At 58.5% G+C, this 26,100-nt stretch overlaps 3 protein-coding genes across 3 annotated transcripts in view; 1 reads left to right on the forward strand and 2 right to left on the reverse strand.

Moving 5' to 3' along the window:
* ANKHD1 (ankyrin repeat and KH domain containing 1) overlaps positions 1-3,387 on the reverse strand; it is a 99,840-nt gene extending 96,453 nt beyond the window's left edge. Inside the window, 1 exon segment of the mRNA XM_050979872.1 lies at positions 3,024-3,387. Coding sequence (XP_050835829.1) covers positions 3,024-3,302 — 279 coding nt within the window. The 5' untranslated portion in view covers positions 3,303-3,387.
* A 666-nt stretch (positions 3,388-4,053) lies between these two features.
* On the reverse strand, positions 4,054-16,817 carry SLC4A9 (solute carrier family 4 member 9). Its single transcript, XM_050979860.1, has 20 exons — positions 15,699-16,817; positions 14,022-14,182; positions 13,634-13,808; positions 13,493-13,538; positions 13,244-13,401; positions 11,512-11,596; positions 11,081-11,235; positions 10,386-10,502; positions 10,032-10,206; positions 9,660-9,793; positions 9,274-9,545; positions 8,543-8,598; positions 8,012-8,446; positions 7,228-7,389; positions 6,903-7,081; positions 6,699-6,771; positions 5,759-5,827; positions 4,694-4,867; positions 4,221-4,367; positions 4,054-4,104 (listed from the first exon to the last, which is right to left on the reverse strand). Exons 1-20 carry the CDS (start codon positions 16,370-16,372, stop codon positions 4,054-4,056), a joined length of 3,498 nt encoding a protein of 1,165 aa, XP_050835817.1. The 5' UTR covers positions 16,373-16,817.
* A 1,824-nt stretch (positions 16,818-18,641) lies between these two features.
* On the forward strand, positions 18,642-25,098 carry HBEGF (heparin binding EGF like growth factor). The gene is made up of 6 exons (XM_050979795.1): positions 18,642-18,757; positions 18,996-19,169; positions 21,074-21,251; positions 23,173-23,328; positions 23,442-23,534; positions 24,608-25,098. The coding sequence occupies exons 1-5, from the start codon at positions 18,715-18,717 to the stop codon at positions 23,512-23,514; spliced, it is 624 nt and encodes a 207-aa protein (XP_050835752.1). The 5' UTR covers positions 18,642-18,714; the 3' UTR covers positions 23,515-23,534; positions 24,608-25,098.
* The last annotated feature ends 1,002 nt before the right edge of the window (positions 25,099-26,100 follow it).

The raw sequence follows: 26,100 nt of genomic DNA on the forward strand, positions 1-26,100 counted from the left end.
CACTTAAAGTCACACCAAAAAATCTCACTCTAAACAAGTTGCAGGCTGTGTTCACACCCTGATCAAGCTTAGAAGGCAACTAAGCAACTATTTGCACTGAGGTCAAAACCACCTCATTTCTCAGGCTGCAGCCAGTGGTGAAGTCTCTCTGAGCACCCAGGAGATCCACGGCAGGCAGTTTTACACAGGAACAGCACAAACCTGGCCTCAGCCCTCCATGCCCAAAGACGTGCTGCAGCTTGCAATAGTTTCTATTTGCATGGGATAATTTTAACTGGTAATTCTAGAAAATATTCTGCACAGCTGCATTCAAATTTCCCCTTGTGGACCTAATACAACTCATCTGCACAGGATCCAGTTTAGTCCTTGGTTTCCCAACCAAGAGCCTGGTCACTACCATGGGCAGGCATTGAGTTAGGAAACCAGAAAGCTTCAGTTTTCTCCCAGTTCTGCAAGCCAGGATAAATGGGGCACACCCTCTTCGCCTGTAAAATGGGGACACTACTCTCCTCAGTAAAGTACTTGGAGATCTGATCTAAGAAATATTTTCAAAAAGGTTAGGTTAAAATATATTGCTCTTTTCATTCTCTAGATAAATGCTTCATTATACTCCTTGTCCTGCACTTCCCTGATGATTTTCTTTTTTAACTAATTTGCCATTTTGACCAGTCCAATTATTTTAGCATATTAAACTCAGACTAATACAAGGATACAAAACCTAAATACCACTGCAGACACATAGCAGAGTCTACAGAATTTTGTACCATTATTTTTATGGCCTCAAAAATAGACAAAACAGATCAAGGCAGCATGACAAAAAATCACTTTTTTTTTTGCTTCATTTTTAATTCTCCCTTTTAGTTCTCACTAATTCCACCCACTGGTAATAGCTGAAGGCATACTCCCAAATCAGTGACTCATGGCACAAGACCACAGTCCAAACAGTGACTGACTGGCTTCTCAAAGCAATGCTGTTCAAGAATTGCACTGCTCCATCCCTGCACCTTAACTGCCTTTTCTTTGCTCAAAAGAGAAAACAAAACAAAGAGAGACACCCACCACTGACAACAAGTGCTTCCTTAGCTCTCAGAAAAAAAAAAAAAAGAAGAAAAAAACAATTCCCCCCTGGTGTTCCCAGCCATGCAGCCCAGCCTAGGCACATTCCTCCCACCCATGCTTCTTCCCAGGTAACTCTCCACAACCAGAAACACAAGACAGAACTCCCCAGGCAATTTCAGCTTCAGATTAGCCCACCTCCTCTCCATGTGTGCTGGAAAACTTCAACTATTTCAATTCCAATTAATTTCTTCTATTCTGTATTTTAAATAATGAACTTTTTCCCAGGTTTTTCAAATGAATCATTTAACTTTAAGAGCTGTTTGGGAACCTTTATTTTTTGACCTCAATGGCAACCTCCCAGACACATTATTTATAATAGGCTGTCTTTCTTAATACTTGCTATTAGTCAAAAGAGTGCTTAGTAAACATCCTAGTTATCCAATCTTCACATCCCTTAAATAATGGGGTGGGTTCAAAAGGGATAAGCTTTCAAAGTAGGACTCTGCTCACCTTGTAAAGAGCCACCAACACCCTGATACAGCCCACTTCCCATCATTTTCCAGGTTCTGTAGCTACTGCTTTGTATCTTCAAAGATACATTGAAATGTGACATGAAAGACCTCCTAGAGAGCAGACACATTGATTACTTGTGTCCTACTCTATCCAAGGTAGGTCTTGCAGCTCCCCCAAACAGGTATGTCCTGGAACACCTAATTCCATATGGGACTGGTCATGGATGTCCAGAACATCAATCACAGAAGGAATGTTCACATACAAGTGCTCATCTGCCTGACCATTAGCTTTTTAGTTTGGTTAAACGTTCTGCTGTTAGCACCACTTTTAATGTAGCTTAGGTGGTTATGAGCAAAACGCAAATGTGGATCTGCATCAGTTTAATCACCTTTTTTTTTTTTTTTTTATTCAGATAAGACCTGGCTCAGGTTTCAGGAGGGCTGGACAAAAGATGGTCATAAAATAGAAGGCAAAAAATTTAGCCACAGGATCATGACTGCAGGCTCCTCTCCTTTCATCTCTCCAGAAGGAATAAGGACACATCCTAAATACACTTGCTCGGCCCCCAAATTAAAAATGGTATGTATCACCTTGGCTATTTTCTTCCTCCTGCAGAAGCCCAGAGGAACTGAGAAAAGTCTGTAAGCAGTAAGCAGCCACTTTCTCCTGCATTCCACTAAAGCTATGTAAGGGCTGTGATAGAGCTGGGATCCCATCTTTTGCTAAGGAATGAAGATTCACCCTTTGGTACGGCAATGACAGATAAAAGCCCTCATTTACCTTCTCTCCCTAGGCTACATAAAGAAGCATTAAATGCCAGTTTACAGGTCCAACAACGCTCCATTTGGGTTGGGACAAGGCCCCCGTCCCTCCTCCACACCCTCCCTTTAAACCTCTCCGCAGGTTCGGAAGATCAAAGGAAGACACCTCGACTACCCTCTTCCATTTTGTTGGGTAAGAAATAATTCTATTGTATAAAAGCGTGTGTGTGTGTGTATAGCTATATCTACAGGAATTTATCCGTGTCTGGGCACCCCGAGTCCAGGGCAGCAATAGTGGGGCTGACGGCTTCACTTTGTTCTCCGCCGGGTGCAGGATCTCGCCTCCCCCTCCAAACCTGCTCCCAGGTGGAAGCGGCTCCTTGAGGTTAGGACACATCCTCACCCCGCTCCGCGGCCGCGGCGCGCAGAGGGCCCGGCCGCCCCGGCCCTTCCCCGGGGCCGCCGGGAGGCGCGGCGGGGCGAGACCCCCGCGCCCGCTGCCTCCTCCCCGGCCCCGGGCCGCGCTGCCGTGCGGGGCCGCCGGGACCCGCCCATGGCGGCGGGAGGCCCGGGACGAGCGGGTGCGGTGCGGCCGGTGCGGCCGGCGCGGCGAGCGGGAGGGCGGGCGGGCCCCGGCCGGGCCTGTCAGGAAGCGGCGGAGGGGAAGGAGGGCGGGCCAGGATCGCTCACCTCGGACACCTCGTCCTCGTCGCTGCCGGAGCCGCCACCGCCCCCGCTCCGCAGCACGGCGGCCGCCAGCTTGAAGTCGAGGGCGGCCTCACCGGCCGCGGGCGCGCCGGGGCCTCCCGGCCCGCCGGGCCCGGCCTCCCCGAAGAGGCGCACGGCCCGCAGGCCCAGCGGGGAGGGCCCGGCCGCGGCGGGCGGCTCGGCAGCGGCGGGCGGCGCGCGGGGCGCGACCGAGTCGATCTCCTCGTCGGCGGCAGCGGCGGCGGTGCCGTCCGTGAGCATCGCGCTGGTCCGGGCCCGGCCGTCTCCGTCCCCTCACGGCACCGCGGCAGCGCCACTAACTTCTCACACCCTACCCGGCCGCGGCCGCCGCGCCGCCCCCCCGCCGCTCCGCGCACGCCTATTGGGCGCGCTCCGCCAAGAGCGGCGCGCTATTGGCCGCGGCGCCCGCCACTCAAGGGCGCGTCACGCGCTCCCAGCATGCTGCCCTGAGAGCGCACGCCGAGGCGGTAAGAGTGCGCCGCCCCGCCCCGCTCGCCCGGCCTCGCTTCCTGAACTTTCCGAGCTATGATTGGCTCTCCGGGACATCAATCATGTGCTTTGGCGGAGCTGCGGGCGCCGATGGGACGATCGAGCTGTCAATCAAAGCGCATTCAGGAATCACGGTTTTGATTGGTCGAAAGGTACATCGCTCATAACGCACGGCGTCTGGCGTCTTTCGATTGGCTTCTGCTTGCCCTGGGCCCGCCTCCCCTTCGAACTCATCTGAAGGACTCCGTCAGCTCGAGGCACCGTCACACGCCCGCCTGTCCCGAGCAATGATTGGGTCGTGGAGCTGCCAATCAAAGCAAAGGGCACGCCTCCGCCATGGCTCCGCCCCCTCGCGGGAGCGGGCCGCCATAGGCTGGGCGCCCTAGCTCTCAGCTCCAGCGGATACGCCCACTGTGACGTCACTGCACGGCCACGTGGCCCGGGGGTCTGGGGCCCCCGCCCCGGCCCGGAGCGATGACCCTGCGCCCCCAGCCCGCCTGGCCTAGTTCACGGACAGGTTGATCTGCGGTCCCGGGCGCTGCATCGGCTCGCACTGTGGGGGGAGCAGAGGTTACGGGGCCGGCACCGCGCCCACCCCGGGCGCCCCCGCGCCAGCGGTTCGGCCCCGGGGCGGCTGTGGCCGAGCATGGCTCCCAGGACAGCACCGACCTCCTCGGCTGCGCCCCCCTGCTCCGGCCGCTCCCGCGAGTGTGTCCTCGCCGTCCCCGACCCGGGCAGGGGCCCGTCCAGCCAGCTCAGGTCGTGCGGGGAGAAGATGCGCTCCAGCCCCTTCCGGATCCCCACCAGCGCCAGCAGCTGCGGCCGGCGAGGCTCGGGTCAGCACCGCTGGGGCCGGGGGACAGCCAGCGTCTCTCTGTCACGTACCTCTGCCACCCCCGGAGATGCCAGGGTGCTGGCCTGTCACCCCTCCCGGCCCTAGGGGACCGTACTTGCCCAACAGTGTCACTCAGTCCCTGGTGACAACCCCACGGCCCCAGAGCAGGGGTTGAAGGCTGGTGGCAAAGCCACCCGCTCATGTCCCCTCCCAAAGGACCGTGCCGGGCCCGGTGGTGCTCGGGGCCGGGGTGGGCAGCAGCCAGCCCAGCAGCAAAGCAGTGCCGCCGATTCGAGGCGGGTCATACCATCACTGGGAAAATAATAGCTGCCACGGTGGACTTGAGAAGCCAGAGCAGGGCCAGGCAGAGCAGCTGGATGACGGTGAAGAGGTGAACCCGGCGCAGGGGCACGTGGCGCAGGTGGGCAAGGTCTGGCTGGTGCTTGGCTGGCATCAGGAGCAGCCGCACACGGTCCATGAGCTGCAGTGGGAGGATGGCAGGTGGGTCACACCTGTGCAGCTACTGGGCAGCTCTCACCCGCCCCCTCCCTGTTGAGATTAGAGCCGGCAGGATGGGGTTTCACCACCATTTCTGCACTTGGGCCCTCCTGCCCTCTGTGCTGACCCCCAGCTGACGCCTGGGCCAGTGAGTTTGTAAGACTTGGTGCCATTGTCACCCCAAGTCAGGGGAGCATGTTCCAGGCAGACCTCTAGAAAGGACAGAAAGGACACTAGCTGCCCTTACAGGGTTAATTGAGAGATGACACCCCTTGATCCCCCTCACTTCGCAGGAAACTGCTGCAGCCTCCTCCAGAGCACAACTCTGGGTTTCCCAAGCAGAGGGAGGGTGGGAGTTTCCCAGCCTGTCATCTAGAGCAGGGTAATTGCAAGGAAACTGTACTATTTAGAGGAAAAAGTGATGAAGATAATTCTGGAATAGGAATTTTTTTTCCCTTCTGTTGGTTTCTTGGGAGAAGAAGAGAACTGGCACATGAGCAGCAACACCAGAACCAAAAGATTGTCGTCCCAGCTCTGCCTGCAGCTCCCAGGTGAGGAAGTCCCTGTGGCTTTGAGAGCAAGTCTGTGCTATCCACTGGTCCCACTTCTCCCACACCACCTGATCAAGCAGTGCACAAGTCTCTCCTGCTGCTCAGCATCCAGAGCCCTCCTTTTCCCTTTCCTTTGCCCTGGAAAGGTCCCTCCTCTCCCTCCTTGTCCTGGACCTGGTGAGAGACTGCTCTGTGCCAGGCTGTACACCACAGAGAGCTGAAATACAGGCTCTGCTGTGCAGTGGCAGCTGTTGCTGAGCAAAGCCCCTCCTCCCCACCCAAAAGCACAGCACCCCCTCCCAGTGCAGCCCTCCCTCCCTCACCTGGATGCTGTTCAGGGCCGTCACCCCCATGTGCAGGAACACCCCGTACAGCACCGGCATTGGGATGTGCTGCAAGGCAGTGGGGTGGGGCATCAGCAGGGCAGTCCCCTGGGGGTCTGTGCCTGCTCTGTGCCCTCTCCTGTAAAAGCCTGCTTGTGTGTCCACAGGCTGTGCCTCCTTTATTCCCAACAGCTCAACCTGGCCTTACTGGCATCAGTACTTGAGGTTCACATGAGCCCACGTCCTCCATGGTCCCTTTGGATGGCATCTCAGCCCCCAAGTGTGTCACTGCACCTCAGCTTGGTGCCATCTTGTTATCTGTGTCTTTGATGGAGATATTTAACGGTATTTGTCCAGTAGGAACACTTGAAAGACACCACTTGTTACTCATTTCCATTTAGACGCTGGGCTACTGACTGTGAGTCTCTGGACATGACCATCCAGCCAGTTCCTGATCCATCTAACAGTTCTTCCATCAAATCCAGTTGGGAGGACCCTCTATCAAAGGCTGTATGAGACCAGCCTCAGAGGTGAGGAAAGAGGTGGAAGAAAAGACTTCCTGTCTGCCCACAGGTAATGCAGGGCCAGTGGAGGGGTTTTTCCCAGCATGGCAGTGGCAGCAGGTGAAAGCCTGCAGCCAGGTCATCCACGTGGCCATGTGGAGGGATAGTAGTGGGGTGTGTTTGGGGAGCACCAGGACCCCAATGCACATGGGGAGGATGGGCAGGTGACATGGAGTCACAGTGCCTTGTGTGCCAGCCCTCCTGTGGCACTGGACACAAACCCTTGGTGTAGTCCATACCCCCACAGAGCACAGCTCCCTGCCTGCCACACAGGCTTCCTGTGCTGCTTCAGGGGGTCAGGGTGAGGAACCTCCAGCCTTGCAGGGTATGGCCACCCCCTGTCTAGGAAAAGAGGCCACCCCAGCCAGGCTTCCTACCTTGAGCACAGGGGCCATGAAGACAGAGACTCCCATCAGGATGAAGACAGCCAGGCCTGTCAGCCTCTGCTCCCTGTGGGTGGCAGCACAGGTGTCACCGGTGCCCAGGGTCCCTTGGGAGCCCACCCCCTACCTGGCCCCAGGGTCTCTCTGTGCAGTTTTGATGGCCGCAGGGAAAGGGGTCAGCTCAGGCTTGTTGTTTACCTGATGCCCAGGAACTCCGGGTGCTCTCCGGGGGCTGAGGTTGCACTCTCCTTCCTCAGGCTGTCCATGTGTGCCAGGGAGATGACAGTGGCTGAGACATACCAGGGAAGGCCGGTGACAGAGGTGACAACCATCAGGAGGGAGACGCAGAGGAGGTCCAGGTGGAAGCCTGCTCCTTTCTGCAGCAGAAAAAGCAGCAGGGCTGGGGGCATCTTCCCACTTTCCTGGCCAGTTTGGGGTTCTGCTCTCCCCTGGTTGCTTCCCAGCCAGGACCTGGATCCTTCCCCATTGGCTGGTGCTGTCTTTTCCCTGTCCCCCTGCTCACCTGCAGCTTGTACTCCCTGCGGTTAAGAATGACAGCTGTGATCTGCTGGTCCATGAAAATGAGGATGGTGACAAGGACAGCAGGCACTGCAGACAGCAGGCACACCCACCATGGGTTGGCTCCAAAGGGGAAAATGATCCAGCCCCGTGCTGGGTTTGTGGGCTGTGGAGAGCAGAAGGGTCATGGCAGCTGCCACCCACATGTGGGATGTGCAGTGCAGTGGGGTGATGGGACCAGCCCCAGGTGCCCAGGCTGGAGCCCTACAGGCACCCAGGGATGCCCCATCTCAGGGGTGGAAGAGTATCCTCACTCATCCTGGGGATGCTGCTGGACAGAGTGACCCCCCCGCAGCCCCCCACAAGGACAACCTGGCTGTGACAGAGAAGGGTGTTTTTCTTGGACATCACAAGGCAGGAGCTGGGCATGTGCCTGTGACAGCAGGTGGAAGAGGTGGCATTGGGCAGTGAGCCCAAGGTGGTGGTGGTGAGCACTGGCTGCTCTGGGGCACTGCCAGCCCTGCTCCATACCCAGGGTGAGTAGCCCAAGCCTGGAGCTGAGCTTGTGGCTCTTGCTCCAGTGTGATCTGTACAGTGCAGGTCTGAGCCAGGTTATTTATGGTGCATGGGATCAGCTGTGTTCAACCCTTTCTCATTTGCTGGGGTGCAGCCTGCACCTCTGTAGGGCTGGAGCCAGTGATGAGAAGGACAGTGACAGCACAGTGGGATGGCTACCACGGTGGGCACAGACCCACACCCTGACAGTGCTCTGCCCACCCTGCTGGCACCTTCAGCTCACTGGGGACGAGGAGCTTGGGGGTCTCCAGGCCCAGGAGAGCATCCACAGCGCAGGAGACCAGGATGGCCAGGATGACAGCGAAGTCGCTCACCAGCTTCCGCACCTGCAGATGGAGAGGGCTTGGCCCAGGCTGGCAGGGCTGGGGGCTGCTCCAGGAGCAGCCTTGAGATGCAGCACCCAGAGCCATCCCCACACCAGTGGGACAGGTGGCCATGTCACTGGGGTGGCTGAAAATGCTCACCCCCACGGGGAAGTAGCGGCTGCTCCTGAAGCGCTTGAGCGCGGTGCAGAAGAGGAAGGTGCCCCCGAAGAGCAGGAAGGAGACGAGGGTGACATCGGGCACATACTGGCAGCTGGTGCCCAGGAGATGCCCACCTTGATCCAGGCACTGGGTCCTGCTCAGCCCTGCTGGGGTGGCAGGAGGCTGCAGAGACAAGGTGGGTGGTGAGGAGGGGTCACACGTGGACACCTTGGGCTCACCCCAGGGCCTCTCCTGCCTGCCTGGGAGCAGGGGCTGTACCTGCCAGGTGGCCAGGGGTGAGGGCAGCGATGTGTCATTCCCTGCTGAGCTGTGACCTGCAAAGTGATGGGGAGCAGATTGGTACTGGTTTCATCAGGATGAGAGGATGCTGCCATCAGGCTGGGTGCTCAACCTCTTTCTGAGGGCTCAGAGTGGTGGATGGGGTCCCATGGGACCTCTGAGGCCCTGGCAGTGCTTGATGCCCAGGGAGCACTAAGGGGGGAATGTCCCTGTGAAGGGCATGGCTAAAGCACTGGACACTCAGATGCACCATTGATCCCAAGCTGGCCAGCACTGATGTTTTTGGCACACATGATGTAGGTCCTGTTTCCAGGGTCAGTGTGTGTCATGTCATTTCCAGGGTCATGACTTCAAGCCCCAGAAAGCAGCCTCTGATATACCGACTGGGCTGGAAATAGCAGAGTGAACCTATCCAGGTGCCCCTTTCCAGCCTCTGACACCCCCTATCCTGGAGGCATAGGAGATAGGCCAAGGCTGTCCTAGATCCATGTACTGCCCTGGCTCCTGTGTAGTTCTGGGAGGCAGGAATAGATGTACAGACTGTATGGAGGGAAGTGGAGGACACTGCAATGTGGTCAGGCAGGTGAGGATGGGATTAAACAGCCTCCTCCTCCAGTGCCTTCCCCCATCCAGCCAGGAAACAGGTTCCCAGTGACATCCTGGGGCAGCAGCTTCCTGCTCCCCACTCACCCACGGCTGCTTGGGCTCACCGGGGCTGGACAAGTTGCAGGTGCAGCTGTAGGAGGTGACGTTGTCCAGCCGGTAGTGCCAGTTGATGGGGAAGGCATCTGCCAGGCTCAGCATCTTCTTCAGGGAGTCATAGATGAATATCAGGCTGATGAGTGCACAGAAGCCTTCCTCGGTGAAGCGAGTGAAGTACCTCACCAGGTGACTGGCCTCGGTGGCCACCAGCACCACACCAAAAAAGGCCACCCAGAGCCCAATCCAGAGGCGGAACTCCAGGTAGTCCAGGCTGTGATCCCTGGGGGAAAGGGTGACTCAAAGCCTTGCCAATGACCCCTGCCTGGAGTGATGGTGGCCCATGCTCCAGCGGGGGAATGCTGGGCTAAGCATCCGTCCCTGGCACTGAACTCACTGGCTGAAGGAGAAGAGGAGGCGCTCAAAGACAAGCACGGGGCCGGTGCTGCTCAGGATGGTCAGGGGTTGGCCCGAAAAGAGGCAGAAGATGAACCCAGCAAAGGCTGTGCCCAGGAAGCTCTCCAGCACCCCCTGAAATGCAGGGAAGGGGTGCCAGGTGCCAGGCACATGGCAGGGAGGAGGGTTGGGGGCCTGCCCCCCAGCAGCACAGAAGAATACAGGCTCAGTGCTGGGGACCACAGGGGAAGGAGGCAGAATTCAGACAATGCTCAGGATGTCCTGGGGATGCTGGTAGGAGGTGGGCACCCATGGTGCAGGGTTGGTACCCTGGGGTGCAGGGTTGGTACCAGGCACCCCAGGCCACACTGACCTGCATGTTGGCAGTTGCATCCCCCAGCATGCCCCCGAAGGTGATGGCATTGGTGACTGTGGCCAGGTAGATGTAGAGCACTGCTGAGAGGCACTGGGGGTGCAGGGCGTCGGAGAAGTCGCTGCCGTACCATGGTGCCTTCCTCCGGATGTCTCGCAGCAGCCCCCCAAAAAGCCTGGGGTGGGGAGGGAGGTCTCAGAACAGACCCCACAGAGAGCTGCACAGCAAGGGATTGTCCCTTCCCCTGGGTACAGGAACCCAGAGGGGCTTGGACATGGTGGCCCCATGAGAAACCAGTGCCCTGCCCCAAATCCAGCACCTACTGCACCTCCCACTGCCCTTGCAGACACTGACCTGCCTGTCCTCTCCAGCTCCTCCCCAGAGCGTGGGTGCCCTGGGCTGGCTCTGTCCCCAGCTGCTGTCATGTCCCCATTACCATGAGGCTGCTGGTCCAGTGGGTCCACAGCGGTCCTGTGGCAGAGCAGAGCCTGAGACAACAGGCTGCAGGTTGGGACCCTCAGGGCCCAGCTGCATTTAGGGGACACTAGGACAGGAGAGGGAGAATGGAGAGAGGATGGGGGTGCAAACAGGGCTTGTGCATCCCCTGATAATGGAGAGGAGAAAGATCAGGAAGAGGAGAACACATGGCAGATGATGATCTTCTAAGGTTTTTTCCAACTCAACCATGATTTCCTCTGGCAAGCTCTGGAGCCAGCCCTTGCAGGACTGGTATTAGCGGAGGAGCTGGGCAGAGCCTAGGGTGTCCTGCTCAGAGCTTGAATTTCACAGGTAAGTGCTGCATCCCAGTGTTCCCATCAGCTCCCTTTGGAGGGGACTTGCCATCCACTGCCCGGTGGGACAGCAGGACTAACAGCAGGGGGGACCAAAGCAGGGACCTGTGGAGGGGCTTGGCTAGGAGGAACCCCTGGCTCCTGGGCAGCTTCATCCCCATGGAGATGGAGGTTCCAGTGTCACAGACAGAGCTATCCCTGCAGGACCCTGCAGAGGGGCTGGCAGGGTTTGGGGTGCTCTCCCTCCCTCCAGCCCACCTCCTGCGTGGAGCTGGCAGATGGCTTGGTGGAGGAATTCGGGCACCAGGGTCCCATTTCCCAGGAGGAAGCACGATCAGCTCATCCAGGAACGCCTCCATCCCTGACATGAGGTCCTCTCGGTGTTCAGCCTGCCAGGCAACTCTCCGGAAGAGCTGTGGGGAGATGCTGTGGTTTAACCACCATGTCCCTGCATTCATCCACTTGGAACCTTCCTCCCAGCCTGCAGCCATCACCAGGAAACAAACCCACCCACTTCAGGACAACAGGGGCCCTACGTCCTGCAAACCCACCCAAGCTTTTGGTTTTTCATCCTGTTCAAGGGAGGCCACCAGCTTGCCTCATCCTCTGCTCTCCACTGCAGCCTGCAGAGGAGTCCTGGTGTCCCCATTCCAGGCCCATCCCACCCCTGGGTGCTGTGCCAGGCTCACCTCATCTGTCAGCAGTGTGGCCATGGCCCTGCCAACCTCGTGGTAGGCTTTCACTCTGGGGGGGCCCAGCAGGATGAAGAGGAACCTGTGGCAAGACAGCACTTCTCCAGAGCAGCCCTCTCCCCTCCAGGGGATGCCTCTCTTGGCGGGGGACAACTATGAGGATGTGGGGATGGGGTCTGGGCAGGCCTAGGGGGACTTCTGCCACCCTAAAAGTGGGGTTGGGGACAGAAGACAAGACACAGGTCTGAAGTGTCTGCTGCCACTGCGTGGCAACCTCACAGAGACCATGGGACACCAGGAGCCTGGCTGGATCACAAGGGTCGGCAGAAATCAGACTGGGAGGTGTGGGGGAACAGGTCTTTGGGACAGAGGAGGAGAAATCCTCAGCTGGAGGTGTCTGTGGCATCATTTTCCTGGGAATGTTGCTCGCAGGCAGGATGCTGGTGTGTTAGGGAAGGAGAGTTTGCCAGCAGCACAGGCAGCAGGTTTGACAGGACTCTGGGGACATGGGAGGAGACTGGAAAGAAAGCTCAGAGCCCTTGATAAAATATGGTAAAAATTCCACAATTGAGAGGATAGGGCAAAATCTCCAGAGGGACAATCCACACAAATCCTCCACACCTTTCCAAAGCTGGCAGGAATGGTTATAGTCCTGAAAGCCTGAGATTGTAAAGCAGTTCCAATGACTGTACCCTGAGCAAACCCCCAGAGAGGGGGCAGGGAAACTCCTCTGGCCGTGCAAATGGCACTTGAGAGAACCCCCAGATGCTGGAGGCCTCTGGAGCTGGCTCCAAAGGGACCAGAGGTGACAGTTGCCACATGGGATTGCTTTCACCCACGTGGGATTGCTGCACCAAGGCGATGGGAAAACCTTAAGACCCTAGAGATGGATCTGGATGAGACACAACCCTGAGGCAGTGGCTGCCCCTGTGGGACAGCCTGGCACGGCCAGCAAAGGGGATGGCACCCTGGATAAAGGGATGGGTAGGGGCAAGGTCTCCCTGCCCTCCGGTTTGGGGGAGGAAAATGCAGGGCAGGGGGTTATCGTGAAACCCTCGAGACCCTGGGGCACTGACGGGGACTTGCCACCAGACTCCCGCGGAGGAGAGAGCGGTGGGTGGATGTCTGTCCTGCTCCTCCCAGCTCCTGGGGACTGGTGCTCTGGGCAGAGTGACCAGGAGGTGGCAATGTCCCTCTGATCCCCGCCTGCTTCCTCCGCGCACTTCCTAAGGAAGTCCTCAGCTGAAGGCACACTGCCCGCTTCCCCTCACGGCTTTGGAGGATGCATTCCTGAGCCGCGGGGAAACCATGGGGACCTCCTGCCCTGCTCCCCTCCGCCCACCCCGTCTCAGCACTCAGGAGAACAGCGGGAGGACAAGAGCCTCCTAAAAACCTGCATCCCGCCCCCGCCGCCAGGCCCAGCTCCCAGCAGTAGGTGGAGAGCATCCAGAAGCAGCTAAGGACAGGGAATGCAGAGCCCAAGTGGGAATGACCCGGGGGATATCCCTTCCAGGCTGCCCAACAGATGCTCCACACTCAGCCCGGTCTGGAGTGGTCTAAAGAAGCTGTGAGAAGCAGGAGGGGAAGCAGTGAGCCCCGATTCTGGGACTGTCCGTGGCACTGGGTGCCATTCCCTTTGCTTTGGACAAGTAAAGCCTTGTCTGGTGTGGGAGGAAATGGGGAGACAGGGACGGGGGAGGGCACAGGGCCACCAGCCATGCTCTGTTACCTGCTTGGAAGAGAAACCTCAGACAGTGAGCCAAGGGACACCCCATGCTTCAGGCGAATGAAGACAGTGAAGGGCTTTTCCAGGAATTCAACTTCCCCGACAGCAACGTGGGCTGCCTCAGCCCCCGGTGGGACCTTCTTCTTGAATCTGTTTCTGAGCTGAAAGGAAAGGGATGCAGCAGCTCAGGATGCCGTGGCTGGGCATTCAGGGTGCTGTAGCTGCTCCCAGCCCAGCTCCATGCTGCTGTACCTGCTCCTTAAGAGGCGTTTTTGAGACCTGGGTTCTGGGCTCAGACCTGCCTTTCCCTGCAAAGAAAGAGAGGAAGCAGCAAAATCCATGTGCAGTTAAACAGCCCCCATGGGTACTGGGCTGGAGGCAGTGGGAGGATGCCTGGTGGGACAGCTGGGTTTCCTACCTCGGCAGGGAGAGAGACCAAGCTCGGCAAGGAGCTGCAGCAGGGATTTTGTAGGCTGGTGCTGTGGCTGGAGGAGCAGGAGGGCTGCCAGGCGCTCCCTCAGTGCAGGCTGCAGCTCTGCTTCCTCGGGCTGCTCGGAAAGTGCTTTGTCTGCATCAGAGACAGGGACAGCTCTGAGAGCCCCTGGTTTACTGCCCATTGGGGAATTGCCCAGGGGAAAACCCTCTTAGCTGGAGTAACAGAAAGCTCCACCAGGTACCCAGCTGTCACTCATCAGTGCTGTCCTATAGGCACCTCCTGGTGGCCTGTCCCTCTCTGGTGACCAGCCCATCCCAGGAGATGACCTTTGCATTACTCATGTACCAATTATTTCCTTGAAACTGGTGGCATCCAGATCCAGGAGCATTGTCCCCTTCTGCAGGCATGTCCTCAGCTGGAACAGGCTGTGCAGGGGCAGAGCTGGGACATGGGGTGCACTCCAGCGCTCCCCGCCATCCTCCACCTTCTCCTCGAACTTGATCCACCTGCCCAGGGAGATGTGGGGGGTCAGTGGCAGGGCAGGCCCTGGGCCCTGTGACAGCAGTGGGAGCTAAAGCTTGGGTCTATCTTTGAGCTTAGCATGGGGCTGGCACTGGCAGGGAGGGGTTTGGGTGGCCTGCAGTTGGTTCATGGTGTAGGGGCAGCTGGGCAGACAAAGTGGTCATGTCCCCATTCCTGCAGACCCACACCTCTCTAAGGTCTGATCAGGGGAATTCCATCTGTAATGAGGTGACAGAATGGTTCAGGTTTGAAGGGACCTTAAAGCTCACCTTATTCCAAGCCCTCCACCATGGGCAGAGACACCTTCCATTATCCCAGTTTGCTCCAAGCCCTTTCCAGCCTGGCCTTGGACACTTCCAGGGATGGGGCAGTCACAGCTTCTCTGGGCAATCTGTGCCTCACCACCCTCACAGGGAAGAGTTTTTTCCCAATATCCCATCTAACACTGATCTCTGGCAGAGGGAAGCCATTCCTGCTTGTGCTGTCACTCCAGTCCCTTGTCCAAAGTCCCTCTCCAGTTCTCTTGCAGCCCCTTAAGGCACTGGAAGAGGCTCTAAGGTGTTGCCGGAGCCTTGTCATCTCCAGGCTAAACAACTCCCCACCTCTCTCATCCTGTCTCCATAGCAGAGCTGTCCCTACAGAGCTGTTCCAGCCTTTGAATCATTTCCATGGCTTCCTTTGGATGTGCTTCAACAGGAGCTGGATGTGGTGCCCCAGGGCAGTCCCACACAAAGCAGAACAGAGGGACCACCCCCTGCTCACCTTGCTGCCCATGGTGAAGCCCAGGACACACTCACCTTTCTGGGCTGCCAGTGCACAGTGCTGGCTGATGTCCCATCTGTCACCCACCAGCACCCCCAGTCATTTTCTGCAGGCCATCCATTCCCCCAGCTGTGCTGGGGCTGGGGGTGGCCCTGCCATTAGCAACGCTTGCTGGAGTCAGAACAGAAGTGTCTTGAGCTGTTTTCACGCTCGGGCCATGCCAAATATTTTAACGCGGGGCACAGACAGAGATTCCCTTTGTCCCCATGGGTGGGCGCTGGCCGTGCTGCCCGGGCAGAGCGTGCCCCGGCACTGCAGGCTCCTGCCGGGGGGCAGTGTGCGGGCACAGCCGAGCTGGCTGCCGGGGAGAGCCGCAGCCTGGCGGCTCTGGTCCCGCAGACACTCCGACCCCGGCGAGAGACCCATTGCTGTTCGCAGGCTCCCGTGGTCCGTGTCCCCGTGCCCGGGGGGTGGAGGGGGAGTCAGGGGGCACGGGGACATCCTAGCCCCAGCGCAGCCGCTGGAGCCTTGAGAGGCAACAGAGAGGAGCATGAGGAAGGGCGCTGAGCCTGGCCCGCCTGACATCCTGCCCCCTCCCGTGAAATTAAATTAGCCCAGCTGGGCACTGGCGGGGCAGAGCCCTGCCTTGGGGCTGAGGCTGGGGAGCGGCCAGCCTCGGGACATGCCCTGGGCTCCCAGAGCGTGGCCCAGCAGCTTGGCTCTCGCAGGTGTGCCTACCTGGCCATCTCCCTCCACTCCAGCCCTGCCGGGGTGCTGAGGAGCTGGTTGAGCTGGATGAAGAGCAGCGGGCAGGTGACGTCCCCCCTCTCCTCCCACTGCAGGGCGGCACCAGTTCGCCGGGCCGCTGTGGCCGTGCTGGAGGGGAAGATGCTGCAGCCGAAAGCCTGGGAGGGAGCTTCAGGGTTGCTGCACTCTAGTCTGGGCTGTGAGCAGCTGTCTGCTGCCCGGAGAGCCGTGCCACCCGCCCCGGGCATGTGGGCTCGCATGGCCGCCGGCAGCGGCAGCCACAGTGTGAGCTCCCCTCCAGCACTCACGGGATCCCACTCATCCCACACCTTATAACAGCTGTGAGCTGGATTAAACTGGCCACAAACCAATACACAGGAGCCAAGCCCAAAACAAGCATCCCAAAACATCAGGGCCAGCCCCACGGGTCCCAGTGTGGTTGTGTCCTGCCTTGTCCAGCTGTCCAGCTGGGCCAGGGACCAGGGGACCCACCTGCCTCCTGCAGGTGACCTGGGTGGATAGGGATGTTCTTGTGTTCCCAGCCCTGTCTGCACCCTGCAAGGCGCTGGTGAGGGTGTATCAGGGCCAGCCCTGGAGAGCTGGTGGCAGTATCTGAGCCTGTGCAAGGATGCTGTGCCCATGGCAGGAGGAGTGACACAGCCCATGGCAGCTCCTCCTGGGAAAGAGGATATGGGGACATGCTCTGGGGAAGGATGTGGCACCGCTGAGCAAAAGTGGGGAAATAAGGGGCTGCCAGCGGCAGGGCTGACAGCAAGGGCTGGGAGGGCTTTGGGGCTGTGCCGCTGTTCAGAAGGCTTCTGTGTGAGCTGCAGCTGTGAGCGGGTAGAGGGGGAAGGACGTGGGCACAGCTGCAGCACCCTGCAAGGACAGGGACATGGCAGGGCCTGCACAGCACTGCCAGCAGAGAGCAGCCACGGCGCTCGCTGTGCCCATGCCGTGCCCACCGCCACCGCCACCACGCTCGGCCCCTCGGCCCCCCTCAACCAGACCGCGGGTGTGTGCACTGCAAACACGGCGGCGGCATCGCAAACAGCCGCGGCTCTGGCACCGGCCAGCTGCGCTGGAGCCCGCTGGACACGGCAGGATCCAGCCCCAGGAGCAGCTGGAGCAGGGCCAGGCACCACCACACAGCGTCATGTTTTGGGGAAGGGTGGGTGGGAATGTGGATTCCTGAGGTCCTGGTACCTGCCTGGCAGGAACTGAGGCCGAGGATCTGGCCCAGGGTGTCCAGGCTGTCTGTGATACCAGCGGGTACCATGGTGTGTGCAGGGGTCCCCTTAGCTGGGGTGGGGACCATGGGGAGACCCCTGGCAGAAGGACCCATTGATAAGGAGCATCAGGGATGTCCTGAGGCAGCCAAACCTTCCCAGGGTTCACCTCTGCCTCCTGTGGGGCCTCTCTCAGCAGCATGAGATGGGGCACAACTGGCAGCGGGCATGGGCAGGGAAGCTGTGAGGGGCTGCAGGAGGTGGGAAGGGGTCATAGCAGGCTGTGGGAGTCAGAGGGGAAGGCAGAAGGCAGAGGCAGGAAGCAGAGGCAGGCAGATCAGCAGCCTGCACACATCCCTCCCCCCTTGCTCTCTGCCAGTCCTCTGTGCCAGCTGCCTCCCTGGCAGCTGACGTGAGCTGGTGCCTCCCTCTCCCGAGGTAGGCACCATTTGCCAGGGCAGCTGGCAAATGCTGCCCTCATACACTGCCTGCAACACGCCCAGCCCGGCCTTGGGGACGTGGTGGAGGACTGGCAGGGGTAAAAAATTCCATCCCAACATGGGGGCCTCCCCAGGAGCCAGTGTGCAGCACTGCCCAGGGACACAGCCCCTCACCCGTGCCACCACCTCACTCCACTGCCAAAGGCTTGGGGCTCCTGATGGCCGGAGGAGGCGGAAGGAAAAACATCCAGCAAACAATTGCAAAAGTCAAGTCTGAGCAAGAAGGAGGGTGTGAGCGGGGGGGTGCCAGATCCGGTGGTATTCCTTGGAGACAGCAACAACAATGGCAGGAATATTTGCTCATGCCTAGCTGAGCCCAAACCGGCCATGGGCTGGGGGCTTGGAACCTCGAGGAACCGACCAGGGGCCTCTGCTTGCCTAAAGGAGAGCTGGGGCAGGACCCTGCACTCACCTGGCACTGATGTCAGTGACATTTTCTGCGTGTCACCTGTGCTGAGGATGGGGCCAAACATAGCACACGGTTGCCAGCATGATGAAGGACATGGGGAACCTCTGGCAGTGCCCAAACACAACAGTCTGGGACAGGGACAATGACAGTGGCTGGCTGGGGGGGTGTTGTGAGATGAGGCTGTGACTCAATCACTTGGGCAGCATAGGGGCACAAATGGGGCCTTGGGGACAGAGAGGGTCTCTTCTGTCATCTCAGATTGCCACCACCTCCCCAACCCACCGCTGGTGCAGTAGCACATGAGTGGCAGTCTGTCAACTTTCTGAGGGTCATCCCATCCCCGAGGCCAGGAAGAGGTGCAGCCCTGACTCCTGAGGTCTTGCCTCTCACCTGATGCTCGTCTTGTGAGGCGCACTCGCTCCCCCAGCACCCTCGGGCCGCCTCGGACATCTGCCAGCCAAGGTCTGGGGACACAGTGACCATCGGGATCCTCCTCCTCTCCCCCTGGCTGGGGCCACACTTTCCCCTGCCCTCTCCTTTCCCCTGCCATCTCCTGTCCTCCGCGCTCTGCAGAAACTCTTTTCTCCCTGGGGTGGTGGTGGCTTTTGGGTCCCTGGCCCGCCTCCGGGGCGAGGAGAACCCACCGGGCCCTGGCCAAGGTCCCGGGAACTAGTCCCGCTCTCAGCGGGGCGCCTCCGGGGGCGGTGGGGGAAGCCCTTGCCGGGGGCGGGACGGTCGCTCAGCCCCTCCCCGCCCCGCCCCGCCGCCCGCCGCTTTCTACCCGCCGCGGGGCCGCCGTGCCGGAGAGTGGACATCGCTGCGGGATCGAGCGGAGCGCGGCAAGGGCTGGACGTGTGTGCCCGCGGGTCATGGACGGGCGGGCGGTGCTGATCCAGGCGCTGCTGGCGGCAGGTACGGGCTCGCGTGGGGAGGCTCCTGGGAGCGGGCAGTGTATCCCAGGGTCGTGCTCGACCGGAGGGTCCCGAACATGTGGGGGGATGGTCTCGGGCAACGCGGGCATGGCCGGTCCTGGGCGCGGGTAACTCGGTCCTGGTCCCGGGTGTGGGCGGACGGGAAGATTGGTCCTTGTCCCGCGTGGGGGGCCAGAACAGGGCGGTGTCAGCCCCCCTGCTGACCGCTTTCTCCACAGTGTGCTCTGCGGCGGCGGGCGGGCTGCGCCGGGACGAGCTGCACAACGAGGTCCTGCACAAGGGCGGCGGCGGCGGGGTGCCGGTCCCGGCCACGGCCCCGCTGCTCGGCGGCAGCCCGGAGAAGGAGGGCGGCGGAGCGGCCTCGGGGGACGACTTCAGCGAGCTGCCGAGAGGTAGGGACGAGATAAGGGGTCCCAGGGCGGGGCCGGGGTCGCGGAACGCGCTGAGCTCGGGGCAGTTAGAGCCGGAGAGGTCGCGAAGGTGCCGGGCTGGGCTCGGCTCAGCCCCGCGGGCGCCCCGGCAGCAGCTCTGGTTCCGCTTCGGAGGGACTTGTAGTGGTGGGTGGGAGCGGTCCCAAATACCGAGTCCCGGCGGCAGCAGACCCGAGTGGGAGTAGCCCGTGGGGCACCAGCACGGAGCAGTGGCGCTCCTGCCAGGGGCGGTCTGTGTTCCTGAAGTCCCCTGCAGGGCAGATTCCAGGGGGTCCCGGGTCTCAGCTGCTTGGCCGGGAGGAGACAGAGCCCCTCGTGGCAGGGTTGCCGTGGCCGCGGACCCGCGCTGCCCTGCCGGCGGTGGCCGTGGCGCGGGGACCGCCGTGAGTCACCGTCGCCCACGCACGGCTGCTCCTCATTCCGCGGCAGGGCTCGTCAGCCGGCAGCCCCGCCACGGGGGCGGTGGGGGCACTGCCGTTCTCTGGGGCTCCCGAGCACCCACACCGGGATCCTTGCTCGGTGCTGGCACCAGAGAGTGTCCCGAGGTCTCTCATGGGGGTTGGACCTGGGCCCATCGCGGGCTGATGGGGTGACATGTACCTGTGCCTCGCACACGCGGCATGCCGAGGGCAGTACCTGGCACCAGGAGCGTGCTCTGCTCCGTACAGCTCACCCTCCCATTTTTCCGTGTTTTTCTTTGCTTTCTGGCTGTAACAGCAGACTGTGACAAAAAGCTGGCAAAACCGGGCTGAGCCACTCGCACCGGGGGAACTCAGCTCTCGGGAAACGCAGCAGTGTGTGTTGGCTGTGGCTGGGAGATAACTCTCAGGGCAGGAGAAGCAGGGGACGGAGCAGCCCCTGCTGTCAGCCTCATCCGGCGGCTTCTCCAAGCCGCAGTTTCCTGGAGTATCGGTTTTCTCCAGGCGCAGCGTGGAGGATGTCTGCATGACTTTGCTAGGTGTGCAACCGGTGTGTGCCAGCACGAGAGGCGCTGGTTCCGTCAAGAAGTGGTTGAGTTGTAACCTGGGCAGGTTACAACTTGCCAGGTTGGACTCTGCTGTACTCTCCTTCCCGAGCAGCCCCGGGCTTAATTCACCGGGCTTACTGAGCACCATAGCTTGGGGGGAGCTAAAAAGTCCTTCTTAGAGTAGAGTGCTCTCCAACACCTCAGCACCTAGTGAGATCTATCTGGGAGCTGTTTTTTTTTGTAACTGCACACCTTAAAAACATTTCTGTACCGTTGCTAGTCTTGGGCTGTGTCTGGGTGAGGAGCTTGGTGTTCTGGTTTCCCCCAACCCGGCAGGGGGCTGACCTGGCACCAAAAGCCACTGGTTACTGCACCACAATTAAAACATACCGTTGTAATTCATGGGAATGATGCCCTCACCATCTCTTGGGCTCTGCAAAACCAAAACTTTAGGCAGGCTTGCTCTTTTAATCCTGCCCTGGGGTGAGTAAGGCATCCTTGTGCCCACGGGAAGGAGAGTCCATCAGAGCCATGAATAGGGTCTTAGAAAAGCCTGTGCTTGTCAGGGAAATAAAGGCCAGATAAAGGGGCAATTAGCAATGTTCTGTATTCAGTGGAAACTGGTGCATATAATAGCAGCATTTGAGATGTATAAAGCTCTGTTCCCCCTGCGACTCCCTTCTTTCCTTGAGAATTGTTCTTATGAATTGGAAAGGCCATGATATTTGTGAGGAGCTGAAAAAAATGCTCCCCCCACCCCACCCCGGGCTCGGGGGCAACTACCAGCACAAAGGGCTATGGGAGCCAGTGTGGTAGCTCTGGGATGTGGCTTTGCCTTCCCTTTGGTTGGCACATGGAGCTGATCTGACTGCTCTCTCCTTCCCAAATTGTTTTTCAGTTGCCTTCCTGTCAAAGCCTCAAGGCCTCGTTACTCCCAAGAAAAAAGGGAACGGCAATAAAAGAAGAAAAGGCAAAGGCCTGGGGAAGAAGAGAGACCCGTGCCTGAGGAAGTACAAGGATTTCTGTATTCACGGCGAGTGCAAGTACATCCGAGAGCTGGGAGCTCCCTCTTGCATGTGAGTTGCTGTGTGTGACTGTGCTGGGAGAGCCTTAGTCATGGTTCTTTCAATTCTCCAGGCCAGGCAGAGGAAAAGCAGAGATATTTTTAGTGCATGTTCCCTACCCATGCAGGGACAACTCTGACTTGGCCTCTTCCTTGTAATTCTTGAGAAGTGTCCACCCCTTCCCCAAAGGCTGTCATGGCCTTAGAGCCAGGGTTCCCTGCCAGCACGGTGAGCTCTGGCTGAGCTGGGGACTGCAGAATGGTGTGTAGGGCTGGGGTCTGGCAGCTGAGGGCTTCTGCAGGTCTGATTTGGGAAACCTCATCCTGACCCTGTCACTGTAAATCCCCCACTCTGAGACCTCTGCATCTGTCAGGGCATATCAGTGCAGGTGGGAGGAGCATCTCTGCCATGCCACCAGCAAAGCAGAGTAGAGGTAGCACCTTTGGGGACAGGCTGCCAAAGCCATGCCCGAGCTGTCCCTTGGCCTGAAGAATGACAGCTGTGTACCCCTCCTTGCCCACCCCCACCCCGGGGTGCAGAGCAAGCAGGGACTAGATGAGGCAAGTGAAGGGGAAAGTATTTGCCTGCTACTGGGGCACCTGGATACAGCACTGCTGCTGCTGGATCCAGCACTGCAGGAAATACCCTGGGGTGCATATTTGATCCCCATTGACGTGGACAGGACTTTAGCTGGCAGATATGTAAGAGGCTTTGTTCTTCACTATCAATCCTCTGAGCCACCCAGCCTTGAGCCCAGGGAAGATAATAGCTCCTTGGCTTATGGTGCCCACAGGATCTGCAATCTGAGGGATCAATCTCCACAGAGCTCCTCTAACTCCCTGGTTCCTCCCTGTTGAAGCTGTCATGTAGTTGGGCCCTTGCATGGGGGACTCGGGACTGCCAGTGAGGGGACATCTTTGCAGGCTCAATTTGGTCTGGTGATGCAGCACAATGTGGGCTGTGACACCCCAGCCTAGGACTGGGACAGCCAGGTGTCCTCTGCCCAGATCCCTGGGGCTGGGAGAGAAACTGGGATATGAGCAAGTGGCAGGATTTGAGGGCTGGCTCTGTCTCTTCAGCATGGTGGTCTGTCCCTGGGTGGCATCTCTCAGAGCCATCAGAGTTTTTAGTAGCAGTGGCCAACTGCCCCAGTCTCCTCTTCTAAAGAGGCCTTGTGTTGCCTGGTATCACTCAGTTGTAGCTGCTCTTGGTGCTTGGCTGTGCCCCTGTCACAGGATCTCCTGGAGTGGTGCTTCCTGGGGCACAGGGTACAATGATGATGCTGCTGGGCTGGGTCCTGGACCTTGCCATGTGCCCAGCCTTGCTGCTGTGCCTGGGAGGTGATGCTGCACTGTGAGCCCAGGAGCTGGGCTGAGTCTGGCTTGGAGATCAGCCTGAGGGTCAGTGGTGCTGGATATAGAGGGATATATTTATCTGATTGCATCAGTGCAATGTGGCTCAGGGAGGGCTGGAAGCCTCCCAGCCTGTGTGGAGTGTTATTTCTGTTACATGAGCAACCTCCCAAGTCTCCAGGGATGGGACACCTCTGAGCTGGCAGGGTGTGCAGGGACATCCTGCTCCATGGGAAATGCTGGCCCAGCTGCTTCTCTGCTCCCTTCCCACTCCCAGAGGTGGTCTGGGCAACCTGCCTGGGGATGACTGGGAAGAGCACAGACCCCAGTGCCTTCTAGAAAGGTTGAGTTCTCCCCCAGTAGGAGTCTTCACTAGGTGCAGGAGAAGCTTGATTTACCAGTACAGTAGAGATGATAGTGACATCAGACCTCCCAGCTCAGGGGTGTGGGGCCCAAGGGGAACAGGCAGGGTGCTGGTTAAGGCTGAGCACAGAGGCATTGCTTTCCCATGGGGTGTGGGGGACACCAAGACCTCCTGTCCTTGCTCACCACTGACCTTTATGAGTTTCCTTCTTGCACAGATGCCAGCCCGGCTATCATGGAGAGCGCTGCCACGGCCTCTTGCTGCCAGTGGAGCATCCCCCCAGCGCGTACGACCACACCACAGCCCTGGCTGTCGTTGCTGTTGTCCTGTCCTCCCTGTGTCTCGTCATCATTGCAGCCCTGCTGATGCTCAGGTGAGTGGGATGGCACTGAGCTCCCGGATCTGTGTCCCTGGGAAGATCATGTGCAAGAGGAGGGTGACAGTGGCTTCTCCATGCCCTGAGCATCCCTTTGCTTGGCCTTGCAGGTGTCACAAGAGGGGTGGCTACGATGTAGAAAACGAAGAGAAAATCAAGCTGGGCATCACTGTGAATCACTGAGGATGCCAGGTGCTGGCGAGGTGAGCTCCTGGGTGGGCATGGGGCAGCGGTGGGACTGGTGGACATTTGGGGGCTCTGCTGTTTGTGCTGGCTGGGACTGCTGTGTGTATCCTGTGCCAGAGCTAGGCAGGAGCTGAAGGCAGCCTGAGTCTGGAGAAGCAGCTGGCTGAGAGTCTGGGCTGCCCTCTGGGGCTCCAGTCTTCTTTTCTCCCCTTCCTGCTGAAATCCTGTCCCCTGTCATCCCTATCATTCCTATGTCCTTTCTAACCCCAAGTCCCTGTTCTGTGCTGGTGTTCCATGCTTTGGAGATGTTTGGTAGTAGGGAAGCTGCTTCTTGTTTTGTTTAGCTTTTTCCCCCCTCGCTCATTCTGCTCTCTCTCTGACCCTCTGAGTCACTTCCCCTCCTTAGATATTGCCTCTATTTATATACATGTGTAAAAAACCCCTTTCCTTTTCATTTCCACTCTGCTTATTAGCTGCACCAAAGCAATGCCTATCAGCTTGGCACAGGGGGATCTTGCTGCCAGGCCATGCCATGTTCTTCTGGCTGGGTTGGGATGTGTGCTCTGCCCCAGGGGGCTGTGTGCTGAAAATCTTTCAAACTTCCTCTGATCTGACCTAAATCCTGACGTTAGTGTAGTCATACATATTACAGCTACTTCTCTTCTTAAAAAAAAAAAAAAAAAAAAAAAAGTCATTGTTCTTTGTGAGGATGAAGTAATGCTTTTGGAGAATTTCTGTCATGCTCATCACAGTGTTGGGGGTGGGAATTTGAGCTGTTCATAGAAGCTGAATTTTCAGGAAGGAGACTTGGCACAAGGCTTTCCTCACTGTCTCCTTTACCCTGGAGGTTACTGGGGTGGATGTGTCCGGGGGAAAAAGTGCTGTGATACCCGGAAGGGAGCATGGTGTGCTACCTTGGCTCCCATCCCCCTGGGTCCAGCCCTGAGGGGCGGCGAGTGGGGCTTGTGTGGGCACGAGGGTTCTCCCGCCGGGCTGGGTGTGTCGGCACCTCCATCCCACCGTGCAGGGAGCCCTCTGCGGCAGCGCAGCCCCGGATCGCGGTGTGAGCTCTCCCGCCTCTCTCCTGCAGGGGCCGGCGCTAACGCACTTCTACCTCCTGGAAGAGGCGAGACCGCGGCGCCAGCGGCACGGGGCTGCGGCACGCTGGGGGCTCGCTGGAGCACCAGGACGGCACCGGCGGGGCTGCTCGGGCAGCGGCGGCGCTGCGGCAGCTCCGTGGCCGCCTCCGGGACGGGGCGGGAGCGGTGCTGGCCGGGGCACGGGCGCTCTCCCGCGGCTCTCCGTCCGCTGCAGTACGTGCCGAGGAGGAACAAGCTGTGAAAGGGAGGAGACCGAGCTCGGGGCTTCCTTCGCCGCAGAAAGGGGGGGGAGGGTAACAGCTATTTAACAAGACATTTTTCATTTTAAATTATATATTTATTTTAGATAAACTGTACATAGTATTTATATTTATTGTAGATCTGGCCCTGCATCCTTCATGTACGTCAAGATGACAGGGTCAGACCTCCCTTATTTTTTAAGTGCAATGTAATATTCTAATAAATAACACTTTGTAACAAACACTTGGGTCGTTAATTTAATCATGGGGGTAGGAAGCAGTCAGAACTCTGAAGGCTGTGTTCAGCTCCAATTCCATCCTGGTGGGGTACTGCCAACAGCAGCAGAGATCCTGAGTGTGTGGTCAGGGCTGCTGGATCAGCTTGTGCCATCCTTGGGGAGCAGTGTGGTATAAGGGGCTGGAGGCAGGATCCATCTCAGCTTGGCTCCATGTGGATTATTTTGGAGATTTTCTTCATCTTTGCCAGCTGGTGCTTTGGGAAGGGTGTGATGTTTGTGGGTCGGCTCAACAAGGAAAGCTGCCTCGAGTATGAATAAAGCCACTCTGGCCACTGATCCATTCAAATGGGAATGGTCCCTGGTTTTAAGCCACCATTTGTCACATTTGTCATTGAGACACTGGCACAGGTTGCCCAGAGAAGCTGTGGCTGCCCCATACCTGTGGGTGTTCAAGGCTGGGCTGAATGTGGCTTTGAGCAACCTGGTCCAGTGGAAGGTGGGCTGGATTATCCTATAGGTCCCTTCTGACCAGATAATATTATGATGGTTCTATGATTTGGCAAAACCAGAAAATGCAGAGGTGGACTCACACCCATTTTGAAAGGAATCCCAGCTGTTCTTGGGGGAATTGGAGGTTCCCGTTGCTGAGGTAATTCCAGCAAGCATCACTTCATACAGTGATCAGGAATGATTCCTTACTTTGCAGTAAAAACAACCTCCAAACGTGTTCTTTCCTCTTCCCTGGGGGGAATTGAGAGCAGGGGAGTTGCTGGAGAGGCAGAGAGAAACCAACAAGATGCTGGGTTGCATCCAAAGGACCATGGGCAGCAGGTTGAAGGTGATTCCTCCCCTCTACCACATACAGTTCTGGTGTCTCCAGCATAAGAACAATATGGAACTGCTGGAGCAAGTCTAGAGAGAGCCACAAAGGTGGTAAGAGGAGTAGAGGATCTTCCCTATGAAGACAGACTGAGAGAGCTGGTGGAGAAGAAAAGGTTGAGTAGA

The sequence above is a fragment of the Serinus canaria genome, chromosome 13, assembly GCF_022539315.1.
Source record: "Serinus canaria isolate serCan28SL12 chromosome 13, serCan2020, whole genome shotgun sequence".
Lineage (NCBI taxonomy): Eukaryota > Metazoa > Chordata > Aves > Passeriformes > Fringillidae > Serinus > Serinus canaria.